The 24,757-nt window shown below is 43.7% G+C and overlaps 1 protein-coding gene across 1 annotated transcript in view; it reads left to right on the forward strand.

Moving 5' to 3' along the window:
* The window catches only part of SLC30A5 (solute carrier family 30 member 5), a 165,811-nt gene that overhangs the window by 132,511 nt on the left and 8,543 nt on the right, over positions 1–24,757 (forward strand). The window contains exon 13 of the mRNA XM_030193218.1: positions 1,883–2,093. Within this exon, the coding sequence (XP_030049078.1) occupies positions 1,883–2,093 (211 nt within the window). The remainder of the gene's footprint in view (positions 1–1,882; positions 2,094–24,757) is intronic.

Genomic DNA, 24,757 nt, shown 5'->3' on the forward strand with positions numbered 1-24,757 from the left:
CAGATTTACTGTAGGCCCCTCTACCATGGACGACGACTCCTGATTTACTTCACCACTGCCCCCTCCCCCAACCATTACATTTCACCTCTCAAGAAATAGCAGGGAAAACTACAGAGTCTAATTTCATAGCAGTAATAGTTTGTGAGTGAATATGGGGACTACACAAACACATGCCTTGAGTGAAGTGACTCTGTTGTTAGAGCTAGAGAGCTACTGAGTTCCAGGAGGAAAATTCTAGACCCATCCCAGATTTCTGCCAACCCTATCTTGGTACATTATGGGACCCGAAGTGATTTCAATTGGTAGTATCAAGGACCACAAATAGCACACTAAACTGGGATATAATGTCCAAAAACAGGACTGCCCAAAATGTCTCTCTTCTGGAACTGGGTAACTTGCAATAGAGGTCAACTGAATTTTGGTTTCAGTTTCTGCTTCAGCGCTAAAACGGCCCAAAATCCGCATTTGGCCGAAAATGGTGGTACATTTTCAGCTATAACTGAAACTTTCTTCTGTGTCCCCCCCAGACATACCCATAGGACAACGCTGATGTGTGTTCTTGGGCCCACCCGTATGTCAAAGTACCTCCCCCCTGCCCCGTCCCCTGGCCTACCTTATCACCTCATGAGACTACCACTGGAGGTTGTGACAGCCATTTTGAGTTTAGAGCAGTCGCTCATCTGAGAATGGCTACCAAGACTACTGCTAGAAGTTGCAGCAGCCATTTTGACTGAGGACACGGGATGGACAGGAGTGACTGAGAATCGATCCTGCCCTGACTAGCCACTAGACCACCAGGTGATAAGGTAGGCCCGAGTGGGGGGGGCTGGTGGCCATGGCAGCGGCAACCTACAGTTGGGCCCAGGGGGAGGATAGATGGCGGCAGTGGAGAAGTTGGAGGGAGGGAGTGGTGACTGTTCCTGGTCAGGGGGCTGGGCCAGTTTTGGATTCGGTTTCAGTCTGCCTCGAATTTGGCAACTTTGGAGCAGTGGGCTGAGAACCAGGGAAGCTAGGCAGGTTAATTTCACTTGCTATTGCCTCTGCTACAAACAACCTGAGATGCCAAGGGCAAGATTTATGAGCAGTGTGTCTGTGGCATAAGTTTACAAAGTCTTATGTGTGAAACAGTTTCACAAATAGAAGAAGGAAAATAAAATTGTTTGGTGCTTCTGAAAGAATATAGACAAAGTGGAGGCAATATTAGGACAGTGTTGGACCTCACCAATGACCTGTTCAGGAGCATTAACACCATCTGCTGGTTATGCCTCTCTCTGCAGCTTAGCATCACTCTCGCTTTGGCCTCTTCCTTATCATATTCCAAATGATCATGACAGAGGCTGCCTAGAATTGTTAAGATACTTGAACAATTCAGAACAATTTCTAAGTATCTATATTGTCAAAGAATACAAAGAATGTATAATTTTAAGATACAGGGCTATATACTCTTCAAAAAAAATAAGGTTTAAATTAAAAACTTCCATGCACTGAGACTTGACCTGTTAGATGAAAACATAATTTTCCCTCCTCTGCAGTGCTCCAGACTTGGTAGTAAGTGGGTAGCACATGAAGCAAGCCTCTAAATTGCAGAGAAGTAACTTATGTTTTTTAATGTGAGAGTTATTTTACACTCTTGGACAGCTAAGTGCCTCATTGAGTTGTACAATTTACAGGTTGTGGCATGTTACTGTTTATTGTGAGGATCAGAGAAAAAAGGCATTTTAAGACTGATGTTAATTTTATGTGCATAAATCTCGCTGCTTTTGCTTTTATCTGCAGTTCATATGGATTATAAGAGGTTAATCCTAGATAATACTGCTTAGCTGTTTCTTAATAAATAGTCCCTAAGGGTGCCTGTCAAAATATTTTTCCTTCTTTTTGATAGCCAGTCTCCGTTGGAGGGCTGCTAGTCAACCTTGTTGGTATCTGTGCCTTTAGTCATGCCCACTCCCACTCACATGGGGCTTCCCGAGGAAGCTGTCAGTCACATGACCACGGGCACAGCCACGGACATGGACATTCCCACAGTGACCACGGGCATGGACATGGTCATTCACATGGGTCTTCTGGAGGAGGCATGAATGCTAACATGAAAGGTACGGTTCTGTCAATGTGATTTTGTTTAGCAAGACATTTTACAGACTGAACAAACATTTTAATTTAGTTTTCTTTCTAATGTTTTGTAAACTTGTTGATTGGGTCATTCTAAAATGCTAGTACCTATTTGTTATTAACAGTTATGTTTGTAAATATCTGTATTGAAATTGCCTCCTTCCATTTCATCAAGCAGATCAATCCATAGACTGGTGGGTTGTGTCCATCTACCAGCAGGTGGAGATAGAGAGCAATCTTTTGCCTCCCTATATGTGGTCATGTGCTGCTGGAAACTCCTCAGTATGTTCTCTATCTCAGCAGGTGTGTGGTCGCACAGCAGCAGCTCTGGCTAGGTCTCCAAGCCTAATTGTTTAGGTTTTGTTGAGTACCTGGGGTTGAGGGCTCTTCGTGAGCAAGTGCAAACCTGGTGGTGCCAGGTCCCTCCTTTTCTCCCCCCTCCCGCTGGCTCTGTTAAAAAAAAATATATATATTTTTTTTAAACGTTCAAAAAGGACGTCCATTTGCAGCTGCTCACTGGAACAAGTCGTCGCAGCTCGGAGCAAGAAGCAGGTAATTTTTACCTTTTACTAGCGGACAGGGGGTTCCCTGAACGGTCTCCACGTGGCTATGGCCTCGGATGGCAAGGGCGCGAAAAGACGCTCCCCGGAACGCGTTCGCGCGCCTACCGGGGAAGCGGGGGGCTCGAAGGTAGAGTCGCCCTTTTTGGGCGCCCTTTTGGAGCTGGGAGAGTTCACCGGTTTTTCCTCCGGCGCTGGCCACCCTCCTGGTCGTGACCGGCCACGCGGCTCAGTCGGCTTCTTCTTGGGCCGCCCTCGAGATGGGAGACGTTAACAGCTTGGTCGCCCTTCAATCGGGCGACAGTAAGAAGTCAGCGAAATTAAAACGCCCTTCTTCCCGCGCGGCTCCTTCTCGGAGTTTCGCGCCGGACGCCATTTTGGACGCGCATCGCGCCTCTCCTCCGATCTTGGGATCGCAGGTTGAGAGCGCCTCTAGGGCCGCGGCGCAAGCTGCAGAAATGCACAGGCTAGGGGGTTTCTCCCCTGAGTTCATTTTGCTGCTGCATCAGGCCTTTCTTATGCAGAACGCTGCCCCCGCTCCCTTGTCTGATAAGAGTGAGGAGGCCTCTGTGCTCAAACGCCCTCGGGTGGATTTTCAGCCACTAGGTGACTCGGTCTCCTCGGATGTGGATGACGGCAGCGTGTCTGAGTTCTCCCAGAGATCCTTTGCGGACTCTATGGAAGAGACTGACCCTCGCTCAGATGGAGCAGATGACCCCCTCCGCAGCGCGCCTTTTTCGCTCGGAGGATTTGCCTAACCTGCTAGGGCAGGCCTTGAGCATTTTGAAAATTGCCTCTCCGGAGGAAGGCCCGCTCTCAGCCTCGGCTGGCTCCGCCATTATGCTGGGAACGAAGCGCCCGCCTAGAACCTTCCACGTGCATGAAGCCATGCAGGCCTTAATTTCGGCGCAATGGGATGCCCCGGAAGCAAGCCTGAAAGTAGCCAGGGCTATGTCCCGTCTGTACCCCCTGCCAGAGGGGGAACGGGAAGCCTTTATCTGGCCCACGGTAGATTCCTTAATCACTGCCGTGACTAAGAAAACGGCACTGCTGGTGGAAGGTGGTACTGCCCTGAAAGACGCTCAGGACAGGAGAATGGAGGCAGCCTTAAAGTCGTCCTTTGAGGTGGCCGCCCTGAGTCTGCAAGCCTCGGTTTGCGGCTCCTATGTGGCCAGGGCATGCCTGACTGTTTTGCAGCGGGCTTCCCCCTCGGATCCTTCCTGGAGGGCGGAATGGCCGACCCTGGAGTCGGGCTTGGCCTACTTGGCAGACTTACTGTATGATGTTTTGAGAGCCTCGGCCAAAGGTATGGCCCAGATGGTCACTGTGCGGCGGTGGCTCTGGCTTAAGCATTGGTCGGCTGACCATGCCTCTAAATCTCGCCTAGCCAAGTTGCCTTTTAAAGGCAAGCTGCTCTTTGGGGACGAGCTGGACAAGATCATGACGGAGCTCGGCACGTCCAAGGGCAAGAGGTTGCCGGAGGTCAGGACTTGGGCCAGCAGTGCTCGCCCTGGTTCCTCCAAGTGCCGGTTCCAGGAAGCCCGTCGGTACCGCCCGGGCAAGTCGGGCTCCTCTGCCTCCGCTTCCTTCAAACGGAACTTCTCCCCCAAGCAGCATTCCTTTCGCAGGGACCGCCGACCCGGAGGTTCGTCCGCCAGCCCTCCCCCAGGGTCGCGTACCCAATGACGGGGACCTGGTCCATGGCCCAGTGCAAATAGGAGGAAGGTTGTCCTCCATTCCTGGGCGAGTGGACCAGGGTAACTTCAGACGCTTGGGTTCTGGAAGTCATCAGAGATGGCTACAAGCTGGAGTTCTGCCGGCCCTTGAGAGACAGGTTTGTAAACTCTCCCTGCAAGTCCCAGGTCAAAGCAGCTGCCGTACCGCAGACTTTGAACAACCTGATCTGCCTGGGCGCGGTGGTCCCGGTGCCAGTAGATAAACTTGGCAAGGGGCGTTACTCCATTTACTTTGTGGTGCCAAAGAAAGAAGGCTCTGTTCGACCTATTCTCGACCTCAAGGGAGTCAATCGGGCCTTGAAGGTCCGGCACTTCCGGATGGAGACTGTCCGCTCCGTAATAGCTGCGGTGAAGAAAGGGGAATTCCAGGCATCCTTGGACATCAAGGAAGCTTACTTACATATTCCCATCTGGCCTCCTCATCAGCGCTTCCTGCGCTTCGCAGTCCTGGGCCGACACTTCCAGTTCAGAGCCCTCCCTTTCGGGTTGGCCACTGCCCCGCAGACCTTCTCCAAAGTGATGGTGGTCATCGCAGCTTACCTTCGCAAGGAAGGAGTACAAGTCCATCCCTATCTTGGCGACTGGTTGATCCGGGCCCCCTCTTATGCAGAGTGTGGGAAGGCTACGGACAGGGTGATTGCCCTTCTGAGCTCCCTGGGATGGGTCATAAACTGGGAGAAAAGTCAGCTGCGCCCGACTCAGTCCCTGGAGTACTTGGGAGTCCGATTCGACACCCTAGCGGGCAGAGTGTTCCTACCGGACAACCAGAGCGGCAAGCTTCGGGCCCAGGTGGACCAGTTCCTATCAGCCTCCACTCTTCGAGCTTGGGACTATGTGCAGCTCCTGGGCTCCATGACGGCCACGATGGAAGTAGTGCCCTGGGCCAGGGCCCATATGAGACCCCTACAGCACTCCCTGCTGCGGCGGTGGACTCCAGTATCGGAGGATTACACTGTACGCCTTCCGTTGGATCCAACGGTGCGCAAGGCGCTGGATTGGTGGCTGAGGCCAGACAAACTGTCCGCAGGAATGCCCCTCACAAAGTGAGGTGGTCGTCACGACAGACGCCTGCTTGACGGGCTGGGGAGCCCACTGCCTGGGGAGGAAAGCGCAGGGCCTCTGGTCTCCTGCAGAGGCAAAACAGACTATCAACCTCCTGGAACTCCGAGCCATTCGGTTGGTGCTTCGGGAGTTTCTCCCGGTCCTGGTGCTGAGGCCAGTACGGGTCCTGTCCGACAATGCATATGTCAATCGCCAGGGAGGTACCAGGAGCGCTCCTCTAGCCAAGGAGGCCATGAAGCTATGCCTGTGGGCGGAAGCGAATCTGGAACAGCTGTCGGCGGCCCACATTGCGGGAGTCATGAATGTCAAGGCAGACTTTCTGAGTCGCCATACTCTGGATCCAGGAGAGTAGCAGCTGTCTGCTCAGGCGTTCTTGGACATCACGAGGCGCTGGGGCCCGCCAAGCCTGGTTCTGATGGCGTCCTCGGCCAACTGTCAAGTGCCGCGGTTCTTCAGCAGAGGACGGGACCCTCGATCTCTGGGAGTCGATGCTCTTCTCCAGCAGTGGCCAACACAGGAGCTCCTCTACGTGTTCCCGCCCTGGCCCATGATGGGCAGAGTGCTAGGCCGGGTGGCAAAGCATCCGGGCCGGGTAATCCTGGTGGGTCCGGATTGGCCCAGACGTCCCTGGTATGCGGACTTAATCAGGCTCGCAGTGGACGGCCCTCTGAGGCTGCCAGCGGAGCGGGGCCTCTTACATCGGGGTCCCGTGGTGATGGAGGATCCCTCCCCCTTTGGTCTTACGGCCTGGCTCTTGAGCGGAAGCAGCTGAGGAAGAAGGGCTTCTCAGACAAGGTCATCGCCACTATGCTGAGAGTGAGGAAGCGCTCTACTTCTACTGCTGACGCCAGGATTTGGCGTACCTTTACATCGTGGTGCAAGGCAGGCTCTCTATCATCCTCCACTGCTCCAATATCGGCAGTGTTGGCGTTCCTGCAAGAGGGTCTGGAGAAGGGCCTGTCACTCAGTTCCCTGAAAGTCCAAGTGGCGGCTTTAGCTTGCTTCAGGAGCCGCCTGAAGGGCGCTTCCCTGGCGTCACAGCCAGATGTGGTGCGCTTTCTTAAAGGAGTTAATCACCTGCGCCCTCCTCTGCACTCGATAGTGCCTACGTGGAATCTCAATCTGGTGCTTCAGGCCTTGCTGAAGCCGTCCTTTGAGCCCTTGTCGAGGGCATCGCTGAAGGACCTGACGTTGAAAGCGGTCTTTTTGGTAGCCATCACGTCAGCCAGAAGAGTCTCTGAGATCCAGGCACTCTCGTGTCGAGAGCCGTTCCTGCGGTTCACTGAGGCAGGAGTGTCGATTCGCCCAGTGCCTTCCTTTCTGCCCAAGATTGTTTCTCGTTTCCATGTGAGTCAGCAGCTCTGTCTACCCTCCTTTCGCAGGGAGGATTACCCAGAGTACCCTGCTCTCAAATGTCTGGATGTGAGACGAGTCATCATCAGATACTTGGAAGTGACCAATGACTTCCGGAAGTCGGATCACCTGTTCGTGCTGTTCGCAGGCCCTCGTAAGGGTCTGCAGGCATCTAAACCTACCGTGGCACGGTGGGTCAAGGAGACGATTGCAGCAGCTTATGTGGCTGCGGGGAAGATTCCGCCTATTCAGCTGAAGGCCCACTCTACTAGAGCACAAGCGGCATCGATGGCGGAGTCCAGATCCGTCTCCTTGGAAGAGATTTGTAAAGCGGCAACTTGGGCGTCGGCTCATACCTTCTCGCGGCATTACCGCTTGGATGTGGCTGCTTGGGCCGAGGCCCGGTTTGGAGCTTCCGTGTTGCATTCAGGGATTTCCATGTCCTGCCCTGGGTGAGTACTGCAGTCTATGGATTGATCTGCTTGATGAAATGGAAGGTAAAATTATGTATCATACCTGATAATTTTCTTTCATAAGTACATAAGTACATAAGTAGTGCCATACTGGGAAAGACCAAAGGTCCATCTAGCCCAGCATCCTGTCACCGACAGTGGCCAATCCAGGTCAAGGGCACCTGGCACGCTCCCCAAACGTAAAAACATTCCAGACAAGTTATACCTAAAAATGAGGAATTTTTCCAGTCCATTTAATAGCGGTCTATGGACTTGTCCTTTAGGAATCTAACCCCTTTTTAAACTCCGTCAAGCTAACCGCCCGTACCACGTTCTCCGGCAATGAATTCCAGAGTCTAATTACACGTTGGGTGAAGAAAAATTTTCTCCGATTCGTTTTAAATTTACCACACTGTAGCTTCAACTCATGCCCTCTAGTCCTAGTATTTTTGGATAGCGTGAACAGTCGCTTCACATCCACCCGATCCATTCCACTCATTATTTTATACACTTCTATCATATCTCCCCTCAGCCGTCTCTTCTCCAAGCTGAAAAGCCCTAGCCTTCTCAGCCTCTCTTCATAGGAAAGTCGTCCCATCCCCACTATCATTTTCGTCGCCCTTCGCTGTACCTTTTCCAATTCTACTATATCTTTTTTGAGATACGGAGACCAGTACTGAACACAATACTCCAGGTGCGGTCGCACCATGGAGCGATACAACGGCATTATAACATCCGCACACCTGGACTCCATACCCTTCTTAATAACCCATTAATCATAGCAGATCAATCCATAGTCCCCCCAGATATCTGTATTGTTTGTTGTTCTGGTTATATTTCAGGTTCCAGTGTATTCTTCAGATCCTGGTCAGGAGAACTTTGTGTTCAAGTTCTTCCAATTGGATTTTCCTCGAGTTGAAACGATTCTGTGTTACAGTGAGCTGCTGCATTCCTCTCCCCCCCGTTTCGGCGGTGGCTGGATTGGTAACTAAATTATGCCGGCGCTCCCTCCCGCTTCGTGCGGCAGTAGGGTAGCGTTGTATCCCTCCCGCTTCGGCGGTGTTTGGGGTAAGCCAGCTTCTTCCGCGGTTGCAGTAGCAGGATAAGCCAGATCCCCCCCGCATCGGCGGGTGTGGTGTCCCTCCCCCGCTCCGCGGGGATGAGCTGGACGGATTCCCCTCCCCCGCTTCAGCGGTGGTGAGCTGGGCAGAGTGTCCCTTTGTGGGTGTAATTCTATAAGTGCTGAGTCCTGCGGATGGAGCTTTGATATCAACATACTGAGGAGTTTCCGGCAGCACATGACCACATATAGAGAGGCAAAAGATTGCTCTCTATCTCCACCTGCTGGTAGATGGACACAACCCACCAGTCAATGGATTGATCTGCTATGATTAATGGAAAGAAAATTATCAGGTATGATACATAATTTTACCATTTTGATTATAGCAGATGGAGGCAGAGAGCTGAACTTTTCCAGTGACATCGCTAGTGGTACAGCCAAGAACTTGTCAGTATGCTAATATCAAAGCCAGCAATGACCAAAAACAGTTTCTTTATCCTGCTAGACCATTTCAGATGAGCGAGTTATGGCCCCCAACCAGCAGATACACTGACAATTCAGTGCTATCATCACCAGTATATGAGGTGGCGCAGCCCTGGAATTTGCCAGTATTTTTCTGCCTCTAACAGATGGTGCAGCAGAACTAGGCCTGACTCCCTGGGACACAGTCTGACAGATTTGTCCAAGTTCAGTCCTCGAGGACTGCAAGCGGACTAGGTTTTCAGAATATCCCTAATGAATATGCATAATCCAAACCTGGGCTAATAACCTCAACAATGACTAATCTTACATAACTCAATTAACAGGTCATTGTACTATAAAATTACAAGTACAACTTTATTAGTATAACATTTCCCAAACCACCCTTAAAACCTTATTGAACCACTGATCGATTGATAAGAATACCTGCTATAACATAAGTACATAAGTATTGCCATACTGGAACAGACCGAAGGTCCATCAAGCCCAGCATCCTGTTTCCAACAGTAGCCAATCCAAGTTGCAAATACCTGGCAAGATCCCAAAACAATACATTTTATGCTGCTTATCCTAGAAATAAGCAGTAAATTTTCTACAAGTCCATTTTAATAATGGCTTATGGACTTTTCTTTTAGGAAGCTAGCCAAACCTTTTTTAAACCCCGCTAAGCTAATTGCTTTTATCACATTCTCTGGCAACGAATTCCAGAGTTTAATTGCACGTTGAGTAAAGAAATATTTTCTCTGATTTGTTTTAAATTTATTACTTTGTAGCTTCATTGTGTGCCCCCTAGGCCTAGTATTTTTGAAAAGAGTAAAGAAGCTATTTACATCTACCCATTCCATTCCACTCAGTATTTTATAGACCTCTATCATATCTCCCCTCAGCTGTCTTTTCTCCAAGCTGAAGAGCCCTTGCCGCTTTAACCTTTCCTCATAGGGAAGTTGTCCCATCCCCTTTATCCATTTTTGTCGCCCTTCTCTGTAACTTTTCTAATTCCACTATATCTTTTTTAAGATACGGTGACCAGAATTGCACGCAATATTTGAGGTGTGGTCGCACCATGGAACAATACAAAGGCATTATAACGTCCTCATTTTTGTTTTCCATTCCTTTCCTAATTATACCTAACTTTCTATTTGTTTTCTTAGATTTCACCACACACTGAGCAGAGGGTTTCAGTGTATCGTCAACAATGACTCCTAGATCCCTTTCCTGGCTGGTGACTCCTAATGTGGAACCTTGCATTACGTAGCTATAGTTCGGGGTTCCTCTTTCCCACATGCATCACTTTGTACTTGCTCACATTAAACGTCATCTGCCATTTGGATGCCCAGTCGCTTAAGGTCCTCTTGTAATTTTTCACAATCCTCTTGCGATTTTAACAGCTCTGAATAACTTTGTGTCGTCAACAAATTTAATTATCTCACTAGATATTTCCATCTCTAGATCATATATAAATATGTTAAAAAGCAGCAGTCCCAGCACAGACTCATGGGGAACCCCACTATCTACCCTTCTCCATTGAGAATACTGACCATTTAACCTTACTCTCTGTTTCTATCTTTTAACCAGTTTTTAATCCACAGTAGAACACTACCTCCTATCCCATGACTCTCCAATTTCCTCTGGAGTCTTTCATTAGGTATTTTGTCAAATGCATTTTCAAAATCCAGATACACAATATCGACTGGCTCACCTTTATCCACGTTTGTTCACCCCTTCAAAGAAATGTAATAAATCGGTGAGGCAAGATTCCTCTTCACTAAATCCATGTTGGCTTTGTCTCTTTAATCCATGCTTTTGAATATTCTCTGTAATTTTGTTCTTTATAATAGTCTCTACCATTTTGCCTGGTACTGATGTCAGGCTCACCAGCCTATAATTTCCCCGATAACCTCTGGAACGTACTGGCGTTACATTGGCAACCCTTCATTCTTCCGGTACCATGCTTGATTTTAAAGATAAATTACATATTACTAACAATAGCTCTGCAAGTTCATTTTTCAATTCTATCAGTACTCTGGGTTGAATACCATCCAGTCCAGGAGATTTGCTACTCTTCAGTTTGTCAAATTGCCCCATTACATCCTCCAGGTTTATAGAGATTTCATTCAGTTTCTCTGACTCATCAGCTTTGAATTCTATTTCTGGCACCAGTATCTCTCCCAAATCTTCCTCGGTGAAGACCGAGGCAAAGAATTAATTTAATCTCTCTGCTATGGCTTTGTTTTCCCTGAGTTCCCCTTTTACCCCTCAGTCATCTAGCGGTCCAACTGATTCTTTTGCTGTCTTCTTGCTTTTAATACACCTAAAAAAAATGTTACTATGTGTTTTTGCCTCCAACGTAATCTTTTTATCAAAGTCCCTCTTTGCCTTCCTTATCAGCTCTTTGCATTTGACTTGCCATTCCTTATGCTCTTTATTATTTTTAGTCAGATCCTTTTCCATTTTGTGAAGGATTTTCTTTTAGCTCTAATAGCTCCCATCACCTCACTCTTTAACCATGCCGGCTGTAGTTTGGTCTTCCTTCTTTCCTTTTTTAATACACGGAATATATTTGGCCTGGGCTTCCAGGATGGCATTTTTGAACAGCATCCCTGCCTGATGTAAATTTTCAGCCTTTGCAAACTGCTGCTCTGCTTTGTTTTTTCACCGTTCTTCTATTTTATCATAGTGTCGTTTTTGAAAGTTGAATGCTAATGTCAAAAATTTCGAAAAACACTGAAATTAATAAACTGTATATAACGGTCCATATTCACAATGATTGTTGCACACAATAAATTTTTGTTCTTCATGGAAAGAATTCCACGTTTCTGTATAGAGTTATCTCACCATAGAAACCTTGACTGAAATGTCTGTTGTACTTAAAGAGTTGTAACACTTAACAACACTGTCGCTCTTCTGAATTCGCACTGCATGAATATAAGAACTTTCAACCAACTTTGCCAATGGATAGCGGAACATTCACCAAAATCTTTAATCTCTACATGATATCTTGTTTCACACTGTGGCATCTTCAGGAGACTAAAACTACAATATAAAAAACATGTATATAGAACATCACATCAGTACCTAACCCTAATTAAATCCTACTACATGAACAATATCTCATGTACCTACCCCATAAAGTATATCAAAAACTTGCTTGTGCACGGCCAGAGAAAGGGTCCACCACCGTGGAGAGCCAGTAATATATTGACTACCCCAACTGTGTCTGTCCTACACAGTGGAAATGACATGTTTTAAGACCCCCTTTATTGTTAATAATTGTCCCCACTCAGTTTCCTTATTCAGATCTGTTGGCTCAATAGTATTCCAATTAAAGATCATCCTTTGCTCTCTTCGAATCAACACCACTGACACATCACCCCTTATGGTAATTGGATCTGTTGAAGCACAAGAAAGCGCAGATCCTCAACATCATGCTGTGCTTGATGTCAATGTGCCACAAGGGGTGCCTCACTCCGATTCAACCTCAGATTGCTCAGACGTTGAGCAGTCCTGTGTTTAATTGTTTCTTTGGTTTGTCCCAAATACCATTTGATACAGGGACACCAGACCCATAAACTACCTGCTTAGATGAGTAGTCAGTATTTTGTAGCAACTTGAATTCCCTACAGATCCCGAGGAACATGGAAAATGGCACAAACAAACTTCATGGATTTCATCTCAAACACTTGTGTTGCCAACCCCAATACCCTGTTATTAGGAGATATCAATCTACATCTCGAAGACCAGAAAATAACTCCAAAGAATGTGACAAATTCCTTCAACTATGGAACATCCAGTGACCACTGGTGACCACAACCCATGCCAAAGGCTATGCCATAGACCTACTAGCATACAGCTTCTCACAGGACAATAACTTCAGCATACAGAATCAGAGATGGGTGGAAATCCCCTGGTCTGATCACTTTAAGCTAAACATGATCCTCTACTGGCAAGAAAACATAGCCCACCCAGTACAAGCACGAACACCATACAAATCATGAGGGAAGATTGATGCAACCAACTTTTGGACTGCCATATACGAAGAGCAATAGTTACCAAAGTGTAACACAGAAGAATTCTTAACAGAATGAGACGAAGCTTCACCATGCTAGACACAATAACCCCGATGAAAACAAAAACTGCACAGAGGCACAAATCAGTCACATGGTTTAACAAAGAACTAAAATCTCTCTGCAGAAGACTATAACATGCATTGAAAAAAAACAAAAATGAAACAAAACCGCATGGCGAGAAGCTCGAAATGAGTACAAGATCAAAATTAGGCTAAAATGAAATTCTATAAAGAACAAGTAGAATCAGATTACAAAGATGCAAATTATATAAACTGCTAAATAACCTAATAAACACCAAACCCTTAAAGATGGCAAATGAAGATCCCCCCCCCCCCCCCCCCCCCACCGTCAGCAACGAGCTTGCCAGATTCTTCAAAGAGAAGTTCCTTAACCTAAGAGAGAGCCTAATACAAGATGACACAAACCTCGAAAACCTCATAAATGAACTCAATGTAATGTCAATCTTGGTCCTGTGCCCCTTAGGAGGAGAGGACACTTCAGCCCTAGGTGCTGGAATAAGAGAGACCATCAGACTTAGGTTTGGCGCAACCAGTAAAAATCTTTATTGGTATTTCTCTAAGCCAATACAAAATAATTGTTTTCTCAGGAGCAGGTTGGCAGACAGAAAAAGCCAGACGCAAAAACTGAATAACAAAGTCTGCTCAGCACAACTCTCTTAGTTATCATATATGTATACTGTTGTAAGTTTCATTTCTCCTAAATCATGTGATTTCTCCTTAACTAACTTGTGATCATATATGGATTTTCCTGTAATATTCTGTTATTTTTTATATGTATACAAAAATGGCAGTTTCCTCCATTCTATCATCCTCTCCTTTTGTGTTCACATGCACACTTTGTGGCCATTGGCTAATTCCTTATCAGTAACGTGTGCTCCCAGCGTGTAAAGCATTGTAGCTAACAAGTAAGTAGTATGAAACACCTGGTGTCCTTCCTCTCTAAACACATATTTCCGATGAAACATCTTGGACTCTGCAGGGTCCTAAGTCTCTCTTCACCATCAAGGTTATATCCATGTGTGTCTGCCATATATGGGCTGCATAGCCTCAGTTCCTCCTAAGTGTCACCTTGACATGTAACATGTACTTTCCATTTACTGAGAAAGCACTGTAGCTTACATGCAGCTGCAGGAAGAAACTAAAATTATGCTGATGACAGCAAAGCTAGGAAAACTGAGGGCTAGCAGGGCCATATTACAGGCCTAGTATAGGAAGGAATATACATCAACCACCCTCTAGAAGAAGCCCCAGCAGATAGGACATGCACCACCTTCACACAAACAACAAATGAGACTAGCACAAGTGTTGAGAAAATTCTCCTCCGCCTACTGCTTGCTAGACACATGTCCCAGCTACATACTGAAAGTTGCCCCTGACTGATTCATAGGCCAACGTACCTCCCACCTGACCTACATGTTCCAGGAAGGCCGTTTTCCACAGTAAAAAGGCAACATAACTGCTTACCCATTCCTGAAGGACACCAAGAAAAACATCAGTGACTCCTCAAATTACAGGCCAGTGGCATCCATACTTTAACGATGAAAATAATGGAAGACATAGTAGCCAACCAAGTAACTGAATACACGAACTCTCCATACTACATGAGTCCCCAAGCTTTAGACCCAAACACAGCACCGGAACAGTGATGATTATACTACTGGTCAACCTCAAAAAGAAAATCTCAAAAGGAAAAAACATTCTTCCACTACAATTTGACATGTAAAGCGCATTTGACATGGTCGACCATCGAATCCTCACAAAAACACTCAACAAAATTGGCATTGGAGGGAAAGTGCTTAATTGGCTCCTAGGCTTCCTAACTACAAGAATCCTATCAAGTTAAATCATTCTCCTCTCTCTCATACATGGAAAGCGGTATGTGGGGTTCCCCAGGGCTCGCCACTCTCACCGATGCTGTTCAACCTGATGGAGGTCCCCCTTGCACGAAAACTATCCAAACAAGGCATCAACCCCTTCATATACGCCAATGATGTGTCTGTCTGCATCTCCATCAAGAGGAATTTGCACAAAATTGCGTCCAGGATAACAGACGGCATAAACACAATGGAATCTTGGGCATCATTCTTCAAAATCAAACTAAACAAAGAAAAAACACACTGCCTGATACTCGTATCATCACACAATACCGAACGCTTCCCAAACATCAGCGTCATAGGCACATCGCTCCCAACATCTGATAACTTAAAAATCCTAGGAGTCACTGTGGACCGCAATATATCCTTCCATAAACAAATCTCAAACATTACAAAAATAATGTTCCAAACCATGTGGAAACTGAAAAGCATAAACTACTTCGAGAAAGATGTATTTCGCACACTCTCTGCCCATCTTCAAATCCTTGCTCAAAGCCCATCTCTTCAATGTCGCCTTTGGCACCTAACCACTACACCTCTATTCAGGAAATCTTGACTGCCCCAACTTGACATTTCGTCCTTTAGATTGTAAGCTCCTTTGAGCAGGGACTGTCCTTCTTTGTTAAACTGTACAGCGCTGCGTAACCCTAGTAGCGCTCTAGAAATGTTTAGTAGTAGTAGTACTTGTCCAATCCATGGGTCTCACCCAAGCAGACTACTGTAACAGAATCTACACCAGATCAAGGAACAACTACTAAAGAAAGTACAATCAGCACAAAACACAGCAGTTAATTAATATTCAGAAGAAATTGATTCGAAAGCGCAAGACCATTTCTAAAACTACACTGCTATCCTTCAAAGGCTGTTGTCTGGCCTATAGAATCTTTGGCCTTGCACCAGAGTACATGGCACAATTAATAGAACTACCCATACACAACACAATTGAGTGCAGTGCAAGTGTTTTCAGCCTCCTGGGATGATCAGGCTTTGCAGCAATACATGCTGGGTGTTTAGTTGATGGCCTCCTTCGATTGCATTCCTGGGCACAGGAGCAGCACCTGTGCATAGGAATGGTAGCCATTTTGAAGCAGCAGATGGGCCTTTTTGTGCTCACCCTGCCTCTGCTGGAGAGGTACTGTACCAGTTTGATTTTTCTGTAAGCTTCACTGGGGCCCAAAACAACAGTCCTAGAACCCAGTTTGAGGTGGCACTGAGATATGAAAAAAAAAACATTTTGTAAAGGCAGCCAGTTTGAGTCTGCCTTGGCACTGGATATTGTATACGTGTAGTACAGTGTTTCCCAAGTCCAGTCCTGGAGTACCCCTTGCCAGTCAGATTTTTAGGATATCCACAGTGAATATGCATGAACTTGATTTGCATACGCTGCCTCCGCTATATGCAAATTTCTTCATGCATATTCATTGTGGATATCCTGAAAACCTGATTGTCAAAGTGTACTCCAGGACCGGACTTGGGGAAACACTAGTATGTAGCATGTGGGGTGTTTATTCTCCCCTTTACTTTCTCTTGTTTGTCAGTGGTAGTTGGGTATGAAAGCTTCACTTCCCCTTGCAGGCATGGTGAGACTGGGGCAATTCTGATGCTCTGCTTGCTGGAACCTTTTCTCTATTTCTCTGCCACTCCCCCACCTTCCTGCTGAAGAAAGATGATGGGGGCAGCCTGCAGTTCTGTCTCTCTGCTATTGTCATGTAAAGGTGTCCTGAGGTCAGCTTAGGCATTTAAAAAATATGGAGGGAGAAGTTAAAGAACAAGTGAGTATTCCTGGTTCCTTCCTTAGTCCTGCCATGTGCCCCAGTTTGAGAGGGGGTTGGGTGCAGGTTGTCTTGGGCAGTGTTTTGGGCCAGGTAGAGGAGGAGATAGCAGATTTAGCAGGCACAGGGACATTCCCTCCTCTAGAAATTGAGAGAAAGAAGGTACATAAAAATCCGTGTGGCCTATCCAGTCTGCACATCCATAACATATACTATCCATGCCTCTCCCTTAGAGATCCTATGTACTTGTCTCAAGCTTTTTTAAATTCAGATATAGTCTTCATTTTCACCACCTCCACTGTGAGGCTATTCCACGCATTCACCATCCTTTCTGTGAAAAGTATTTCCTTAGGATACTCCTGAGTCTATCCAACTTCATCTGTAATGGATGAGTGATGGTTGGAAAGAGGGGGAAGGTCTGCTGACCCCAGTAAATCACCTAGAGTGGATGGTGTACACCCCAAGGTACTGAAAGAACTCAAACGTGAAATTGCTGCGCTACTAATGATGATCTGTAACCTATCATTAAAACAGTCCGTAGTACCTGAAGATTGGAGGGTTGCTAATGTTATGCCAGTTTTTAAAAAGAGGTGATCCAGGAAATTACATAAAAGTAAGCCTGACATCAGTGCCAGCAAAATAGTGGAAACTATTTTGAAGAATACAACTATCTAACATATAGACAAACATGGTTTAATGGAACAGAGTCAACATAGATTCCGCCAAGAGAAATCTTACCTTACCAGTTTGCGTCATTTCTTTGAAGGTGTGAATAAACATGTGGATAAAGATGAGCTGGTTGATGTAGTGCAGAAAGCTTTTAGCAAAGTCCCTTATGAGAGGCTCCTAAGAAAATTAAAGAGTCATGGAATATGATGCAGTGTTCTGTTGTGGATTGGGAACTGGTTAACGGATTAGAAAACAAACGGTAGGGTTAAATGGCCACTTCTCTGTGGAGGAGGTGGGATCGGTTCTATTTAATATTTATATAATGATCTGGGGATCAGAATGACAACTGAGATGATTACATTTTCAGATGACACAAAATTATTCAAAGTTGTTAAAACACATTCAGACTGTAAGGAATTGCAGGAAGATCTTAGAAAATTGGAAAACTGAGCATCCAAATGGCAGATGAAATTTAATGTTGATAAGTGCAAAGTGATGCCCAATGGGAAAAGTAATGAAAATCATAGTGACTTGATGCTAGGTTGCACTTTAGGAGTCACTACCTACTACTACTACTATTTAACATTTCTAAAGCGCCACCAGGGTTACGCAGCGCTGTACAATCTAGCAAAGAAGGGACAGTCCCTGCTCAAAGGAGCTTACAATCTAAAGGACAAAAAAGTGCAGTCAATCAAATTGGGGGCAGTCTAGATTTTCTGGATAGAGGTACAATGGTTAGGTGCCGAAAGTGACATTGAAGAGGTAGGCTTTGAGCAAGGATTTGAAGATGGGCAGGGAGGGGGCTTGGCGTATGGGCTCAGGGAGTTTATTCCAAGCATAGGGTGAAGATCTAGATGTCATGGACAATGTGGTGAAATCTGCTCAGTGTGCAGCATAAACCAAAGAAGCAAACAATGCTAGGAATTATTAGGAAAGGGAAAGAAAATAAGACAAAATATTATTATGCCTTTGTATTGCTACAGTAGTATCACCTTGAATATTGTGTGCAATACTGGTCACTATCTCAAAAAAGGTATAGCAGAATTGAAAAGGTTCAAAGAAGGGCAACCAAAATGATTAAGGGGATGGAACTCCTCATATGAGTAAAAGCTTAAGAGGTTAGGGCTCTTTGGCTTGGAGAGGAGACAGCTAAAAGGGGAGGGGGGATATGATACAGGTCGACAAAATCCTGAATGGAGTAGAATGGGTAAACATAAATCAATTGTCTACTCTTTCAAAAAGTACAAAGACTAGGAAGACGCTCCATGAAGTTATGGGGTAATACTTTTAAAACAAATAGAAAAAGTGGGTAGGTCTACTCTGGGTGCAGATGGGGGGTTTTAGAGCAGATATCTGCACTGCAGGAACATTTTGAGGATGCTGTTCAGATTTGCTTTAGTATATTGGCTCAGCTTGTATATTTTGGCTGGTTTGTTGGGCTTATTCTGTTATATTTATAGATTACACCCAAATATTTACACAGAGATCAGAATGGTACAATATATAAAATGGGTTTGAAGGGATGTGGGGTTCGGGGGTTGGGTTAATGTTTGAAACTTGATGATGATGATGATTGTTATAATGCAACTTGTTACTGTATTCCTAATTTCCTCATCAATAAAAATGATTTAAACATTAAAACAAATAGAAGAAAATATGTTTTCACTCAACAAATAGTTAAAAGTTCTGGAACTTGTTGCTAGAGGATATGGTAACAGTTTAAAAAAGGTTTGGACAAGTTCCTGGAGAAAAAGTTCAAAAATCGTTATTCCTGGGATTGATAGCATGGAATATTGCTACTCTTTGGGATTCTGCCAGGTACTTATGACCTGGATTGGCCACTGAGGTGGTGGAGATGAAAACGGTAACAGAATTCAAAAATGCTTGGGATAAACATAAAGGAGTCCTGTTCAGAAGGAATGGATCTTCAGAAGCTTAGCAGAAATTGGGTGGCAGCACCAGTGGTTGGGAGGCGGGGCTAGTGCTGGACAGACTTCTATGGTCTGTGCCCTGAAAATGGTAGATACAAATCAAGGTCAGGTATGCATATAAAGTAGCACATATGAGTTTATCTTGTTGGGCAGACTGGATGGACCATACAGGTCTTTCTCTGCTGTCATCTACTATGTTACTATGTTAGAACAATTGGTTTGCAGGTTTTTTTGAAGTGTAGAAGAAGCAAACTAAACACAGTGAGGGTGACAAAAAGATTGAACAGCAGACGATGTCCAATATATGAAAACTTTATTAAAACATCCAGGACTCAACACAAGTCGTGTTTTGGCCAAAAATGGCCTGCGTCAGGAGTCTACAACGAACAAAATGTATATATACATATAAGAGGTACATAAATATGTTGACACAGTATAGATGAATGATAAAATATATTCTGAAATGTAACCATGCTTGACCACAGACATAATAATATTGCACAAAAATGGTTAACCTTCTATTGTATGTATGGACTTTCTAGCTAGCCTTTTGATAATACATATAGTGCTGTATACCTAGAGAAGAAAAAATATCTTGAATAAACATGTACACCTGCTCTTATGAAATAAAATGAGTAAATAAAAAAAATGTTGCTATATTAGAAAATGAATATTGTGAATAAATATCTGTTGTGTACACAGATGATGAAGACAAGGAAAATATGTAAAGAAGGATATGTAAATGAGTACTAATAATGCTGTATACCTAGGTGATTTTGAATAACATTTACATCTTCTCATGTGAAATAAAATGAGTAAATGAAGAACTGTTCTTATGTTCAAAAATGGATATTGTGAATGAATGTGTAGATCAAAAACTTGAATAAGCATGTGTGATGAGATATTTACTAATTTATAATTAGACTGTAGTATACAGCTGCAAAAAATAAAATAGTGACTGTCAAGCTAAGGGTCCTTAGAACACTTTACTATGGAATGTTATAAACTAAGTGCACATGAACTAAACTCATCTGATATTGTAGGGTTTTTTTTTAAAGACAAGGTGCAGAAACGGCATGAAAACTGTGTAAAAAACAAAGCAGTAAATGATGTGATCATAGACGCGACCCATCTTATATTAAAATACTGAAAACAGAATTATGCAGAAATATTGGCATGTTTCTGTCTTTCTGCACTGGCCAACAACTCAAGATACAATGGAGATCATTAAAAAGCCGGTTATTAAAATGAACGATTCTACTTGTAAATATATTTCATCAATTTGGACTGGTGAAAAAAACTATAGTGCAAAATGGACAGAAATTAGTGCCAAAGCTAAAAAAAAAAAAAAAAAAAAACTAGAAAACTGTCTAAAGGCATCACTTGATGTCTTAAATGCTGTGCGAAACTTGGAATAAATGAATTGTCCATACCTTGCTGCTTATTCTTCGTGAACAGACGCTAACGCTAGAACGCTCAAGAGAACAAGTTGAAAAGAAACGGATAATGGCAGGAACATTTTTTTTTTTTTTAAAACAAAATGCAAGTTTGACATAACTAGCTGAACTGACATGTGAAACATGTAAAGGATTGCAGATGATGACATAAAAAACAAGGAATTAAAAAGTGTATACTGGTTAGTTTAAAAACACATGATCACTGTCTTTAAAAAAAGGACCATCATGTGTGTGTTGAATGTATTAGATAGTGGTGGGGACTTAAGTATTGCATATATAATGAATGACAAGGGCAAAAACAGCAAACTGCAAAAAAACTAAAATAATTTTGAAGCAAAAAAGGCTATGTGTCAGAGACCCCATGTTTGACTCTGTTTTAGATTGACACTGACACTTAAAAAAAATGTGGTGAAACATAAAATATTAGCGTGCTGAAAACAACTCTGTTAGCATTGCTAACAGAACTATAACATATCTAAACCTCACAATGGTGAATAATTAAAAGTATTAATAACAAATATTGGCACATCTATAGAATGTATTCAACTTTTGAAAGTGTACAGACGCGCAGTTGGATGTGTGGAGTGATTTGGACGTTACTAATGCTGGTGTTTGGATAGTAAACAAAACACTGCTGGACGGAACATGAATAAGTAAAAAAAAATAACTTAGAAAACCCACTGTATGTTTTGCTAAAATATGCTTCCCTAATGTTATATAATCTGTAGAATTTGAATTGAATAATATGTATCAATAAAGAATATATCATACTAAAATAGTGAGAACTATGAAAAAAAGGAATGTAGATGGAAAAAAATGATATATCTGTTGGGTTCATGATATATACATACAGTGTACCAGCAATTCTTATGTCAAATATACAATAAACTGGATTCAAATGTGAAATTGCATTTTTGTGTAAAAAATAAAAACAGCAATGACGAATTATAAAAGATCTCACTACAGCACGGTGAAGCTGTTTCTTCCATCCTTTGGTAAGAAGGTTTACTCAGGTCATCTTGGATGTGAAGCGACTGTTCATGCTTTCCAAAAATACTAGGACTAGGGGGCATGCGATGAAACTACAGTGTAGTAAATTTAAAACAAATAGGAGAACATTTTTCTTCACCCAACGCGTAATTAAAATCTGGAATTTGTTGCCGGAAAATGTAGTGAAGGCGGTTAGCTTGGCAGAGTTTAAAAAGGGGTTGGACGGTTTCCTAAAGGACAAGTCCATAGACTGCTACTAAATGGACTTGGGAAAAATCCACAATTTTGGGACTAACTTGTATAAAATGTTTGTATGTTTGGGTAGCTTGCCAGGTGCCCTTGACCTGGATTGGCCGCTGTCGGGGACAGGATGCTGGGCTCGATGGACCTTTGGTCTTTTCCCAGTATGGTATTACTTATGTACTTATGTACTTATGTTTAGTTTCATTACCAGGGCAAAGGCTGAGAAACCCTGGTTAGTTGTTTACGTTTACCACTGATGCAGCCTCTTTGGCAAAATGTGGCCACATCCGGGATTTGCTTTAAAAAAGACTTGTTTTGGACTTTACAGTGTCTGCTTTGGCACTTGTCTAGCTAGAAAGTCCGTTCATCCACTAGAAGGTAGAAGGTTAACCATTTTTGTGCAATATTATTATGTCTGTAGTCAAGCATGGTTACATTTCAGAATATATTTTGTCGTTCATCTATACTGTCAACATATATATATATATACACATCTTGCTTGTTTTTAGACTCCTGAGGCAGGCCACTTTTGGCCAAAACACGAATTGTGTCGCCTCCTGAATGTTATAATAAAGCTTCCATATATTGGACATCGTCTGCTGTTCAGTATTTTTGTCACCCTCACTGTGTTTGGCTTGTTTGTGAGACTGTGAGGGGCCCTGTTCTGTTCATCTTGCAATATTTTTGAAATGTAGGTTGAGAATAGCTTCTTTACCCTCAACTAAATGGAGATCAACATCTGGTGTTCCACAGAGATACCTTCTTTCCCCCATTTTTATTAATGTTTTGATGTCCACATTGGGTCACTTCTTTAATTTTTTTGAATTGAATCTGTATTCATATGCAGATAATTAAAACTATATTGATTTTAATTTCTTTTGATGATGATCAGGATAGTCATTCATGCTTTCAAAAAAATGGAGAACCGGGTAATTCAGTATTGCCTTAAACATAATACTGATAAGACTGAAGTATTATTGCTTAGGCCACCATCAATACATTTGGATGTTCGGAAGGTTATGGTTCAGGCCAAGAGATTTTCTTAGAATCTTCTCTGAGGGTAGCGGGAATTATTTATTTATTTAAAAATCTTATATTCTGCACAATCCAAGAGTTCTAGGTGGATTACATATTGCGCATTCACAATCTATAGATCATATAACATATAATTGACTCTAATTTGACAATGACACTATACTGTCGCATCTAGATTACTTCAACTTGTTATATTTAGGATGCACGAAACCCACAATGAAACAGTTGTAGTTGCTACAGATTGATTTTGGGAAATGTAGATTTGAAAGGAATACACTTGTTTATTGAATTACACTGACTGCAGGTAGAAGTATGCTGTCAGTTTAAAATATGTGTATTCATTTTTAGAATATTTCAAGGTCAGGCTCCAATGTATTTATTTCATTGCTTAGTCTTTTCATCAGCTGAAAAGTATTTACATTCTAAAGATAATTTTACTTTGCAATAGCCATAAGTGAGGCTTAAGACTTTTGGTTACAAAGCTGCACACTGTTGGAATTCACTCCCTTTGCGTGTCTGATCTGAGAAATGTTATTTAAAGTTAAAGAAATTACTGAAAGCATTTCTCTTTCAAAATTTTTATTCTGTTGTTAGTTTCTAATTTTACCTAATTTGTTTTGTAATTCACTAGAGATTATCTAGTTATTTTATATTGTAGTCCACACTGAACTATTTTTTTTTTTTTGGGGGGGGGGGGGGGGGGGGTTAGTGGAATATAAGTTATTTTTATTGTAATTGAGCTTAGATATACAATTGCTCTGCCCCAGTATGGCTATTCTTATGTTCAGGTTCTACAGTCGGGGCAATGGGTAGCCAAGGACACCTCATACTTCTGCCAGTAGAGGAAGATTCTCTTCAGGCAGCGATATCCACTTCTAGCCTTGTGGTGACCAAGGCCAAAGTTTTAGATTTTGTCCTGGTCATAGGAAGTTATATCTCCTAAGGAGGTGCTCCTTAGGAGCACTGGGAGACACAGTTGGGGGAAGGTTAAGTATTCTACAACTCTGGGGAGAAAACTAGAGTCTGACCTTCAGTGAATTGTGTTCTCTAGCCGCTATCTGGGCAGCTAGAAGCAGGAGCTCAAAGATTCCGAATCCTCTGTTAAGGACACTGGTGGCCACACTTTAGGATCAGGCTGCAGGGGACATCGACCTGGTGAAGCCCCATATAGGCACTTATTGTCCCTGGACGCATTAATATCAGGTGACGCTTCCATATGGGAGGTAAGCAGGCTAGAAGAGCCGTAGTGGAGGCTCCATGTGAGTTGGTTGGGGTAATTTCCTGTGCAGAAGGATTGATCAGCAAGCTTGGGATTGTTTGTAGTGTCATCCTCCCCACAAAGGGCCAATTCTTGAGAAGTCTTGCACTTAGAAGACATATTTCAGAGGCTAACTTGAATTCTTATGGGGGCTTCCTCATCACCCCAAGCCTTCCTCTTCTCATTTAGGACAAAATTAGCGTAATGTAGAAGGGCCTTGAATGATTTCATGCACACCATTTGCCTCACCTCCCTTCTTGCAAGGTGCTTGTCAGTAGGGAGGTGCATCTCGTTCTTATTTTATGTGGCTGTAATTAACATTGCCGCTCTGTGGACAATTCTTGCTGAGTTGTTGGGCGCGACTCAAATGTCCAGAACAGCCCTGCTGTACCCTGGATACTAGACTGGACTTGTTAAAATAGCCATTCAATGGAGACATGGTGAAGAACAGAGAAAGAGATGGATTAAATTCCACCATAGAAGACTATCGTTACAGAAGTGGAAATTGAATTTGAAACCTAAAGAGGTTTACATGAGTAAATTCTACACATTAAGTAATACACAATTAAATAGAAACTTAAATGTGCCTCAGAATCTACCCATGAGCTGCTGCAGATAATAAAGCTCCT

The sequence above is a fragment of the Microcaecilia unicolor genome, chromosome 2, assembly GCF_901765095.1.
Source record: "Microcaecilia unicolor chromosome 2, aMicUni1.1, whole genome shotgun sequence".
NCBI lineage: Eukaryota > Metazoa > Chordata > Amphibia > Gymnophiona > Siphonopidae > Microcaecilia > Microcaecilia unicolor.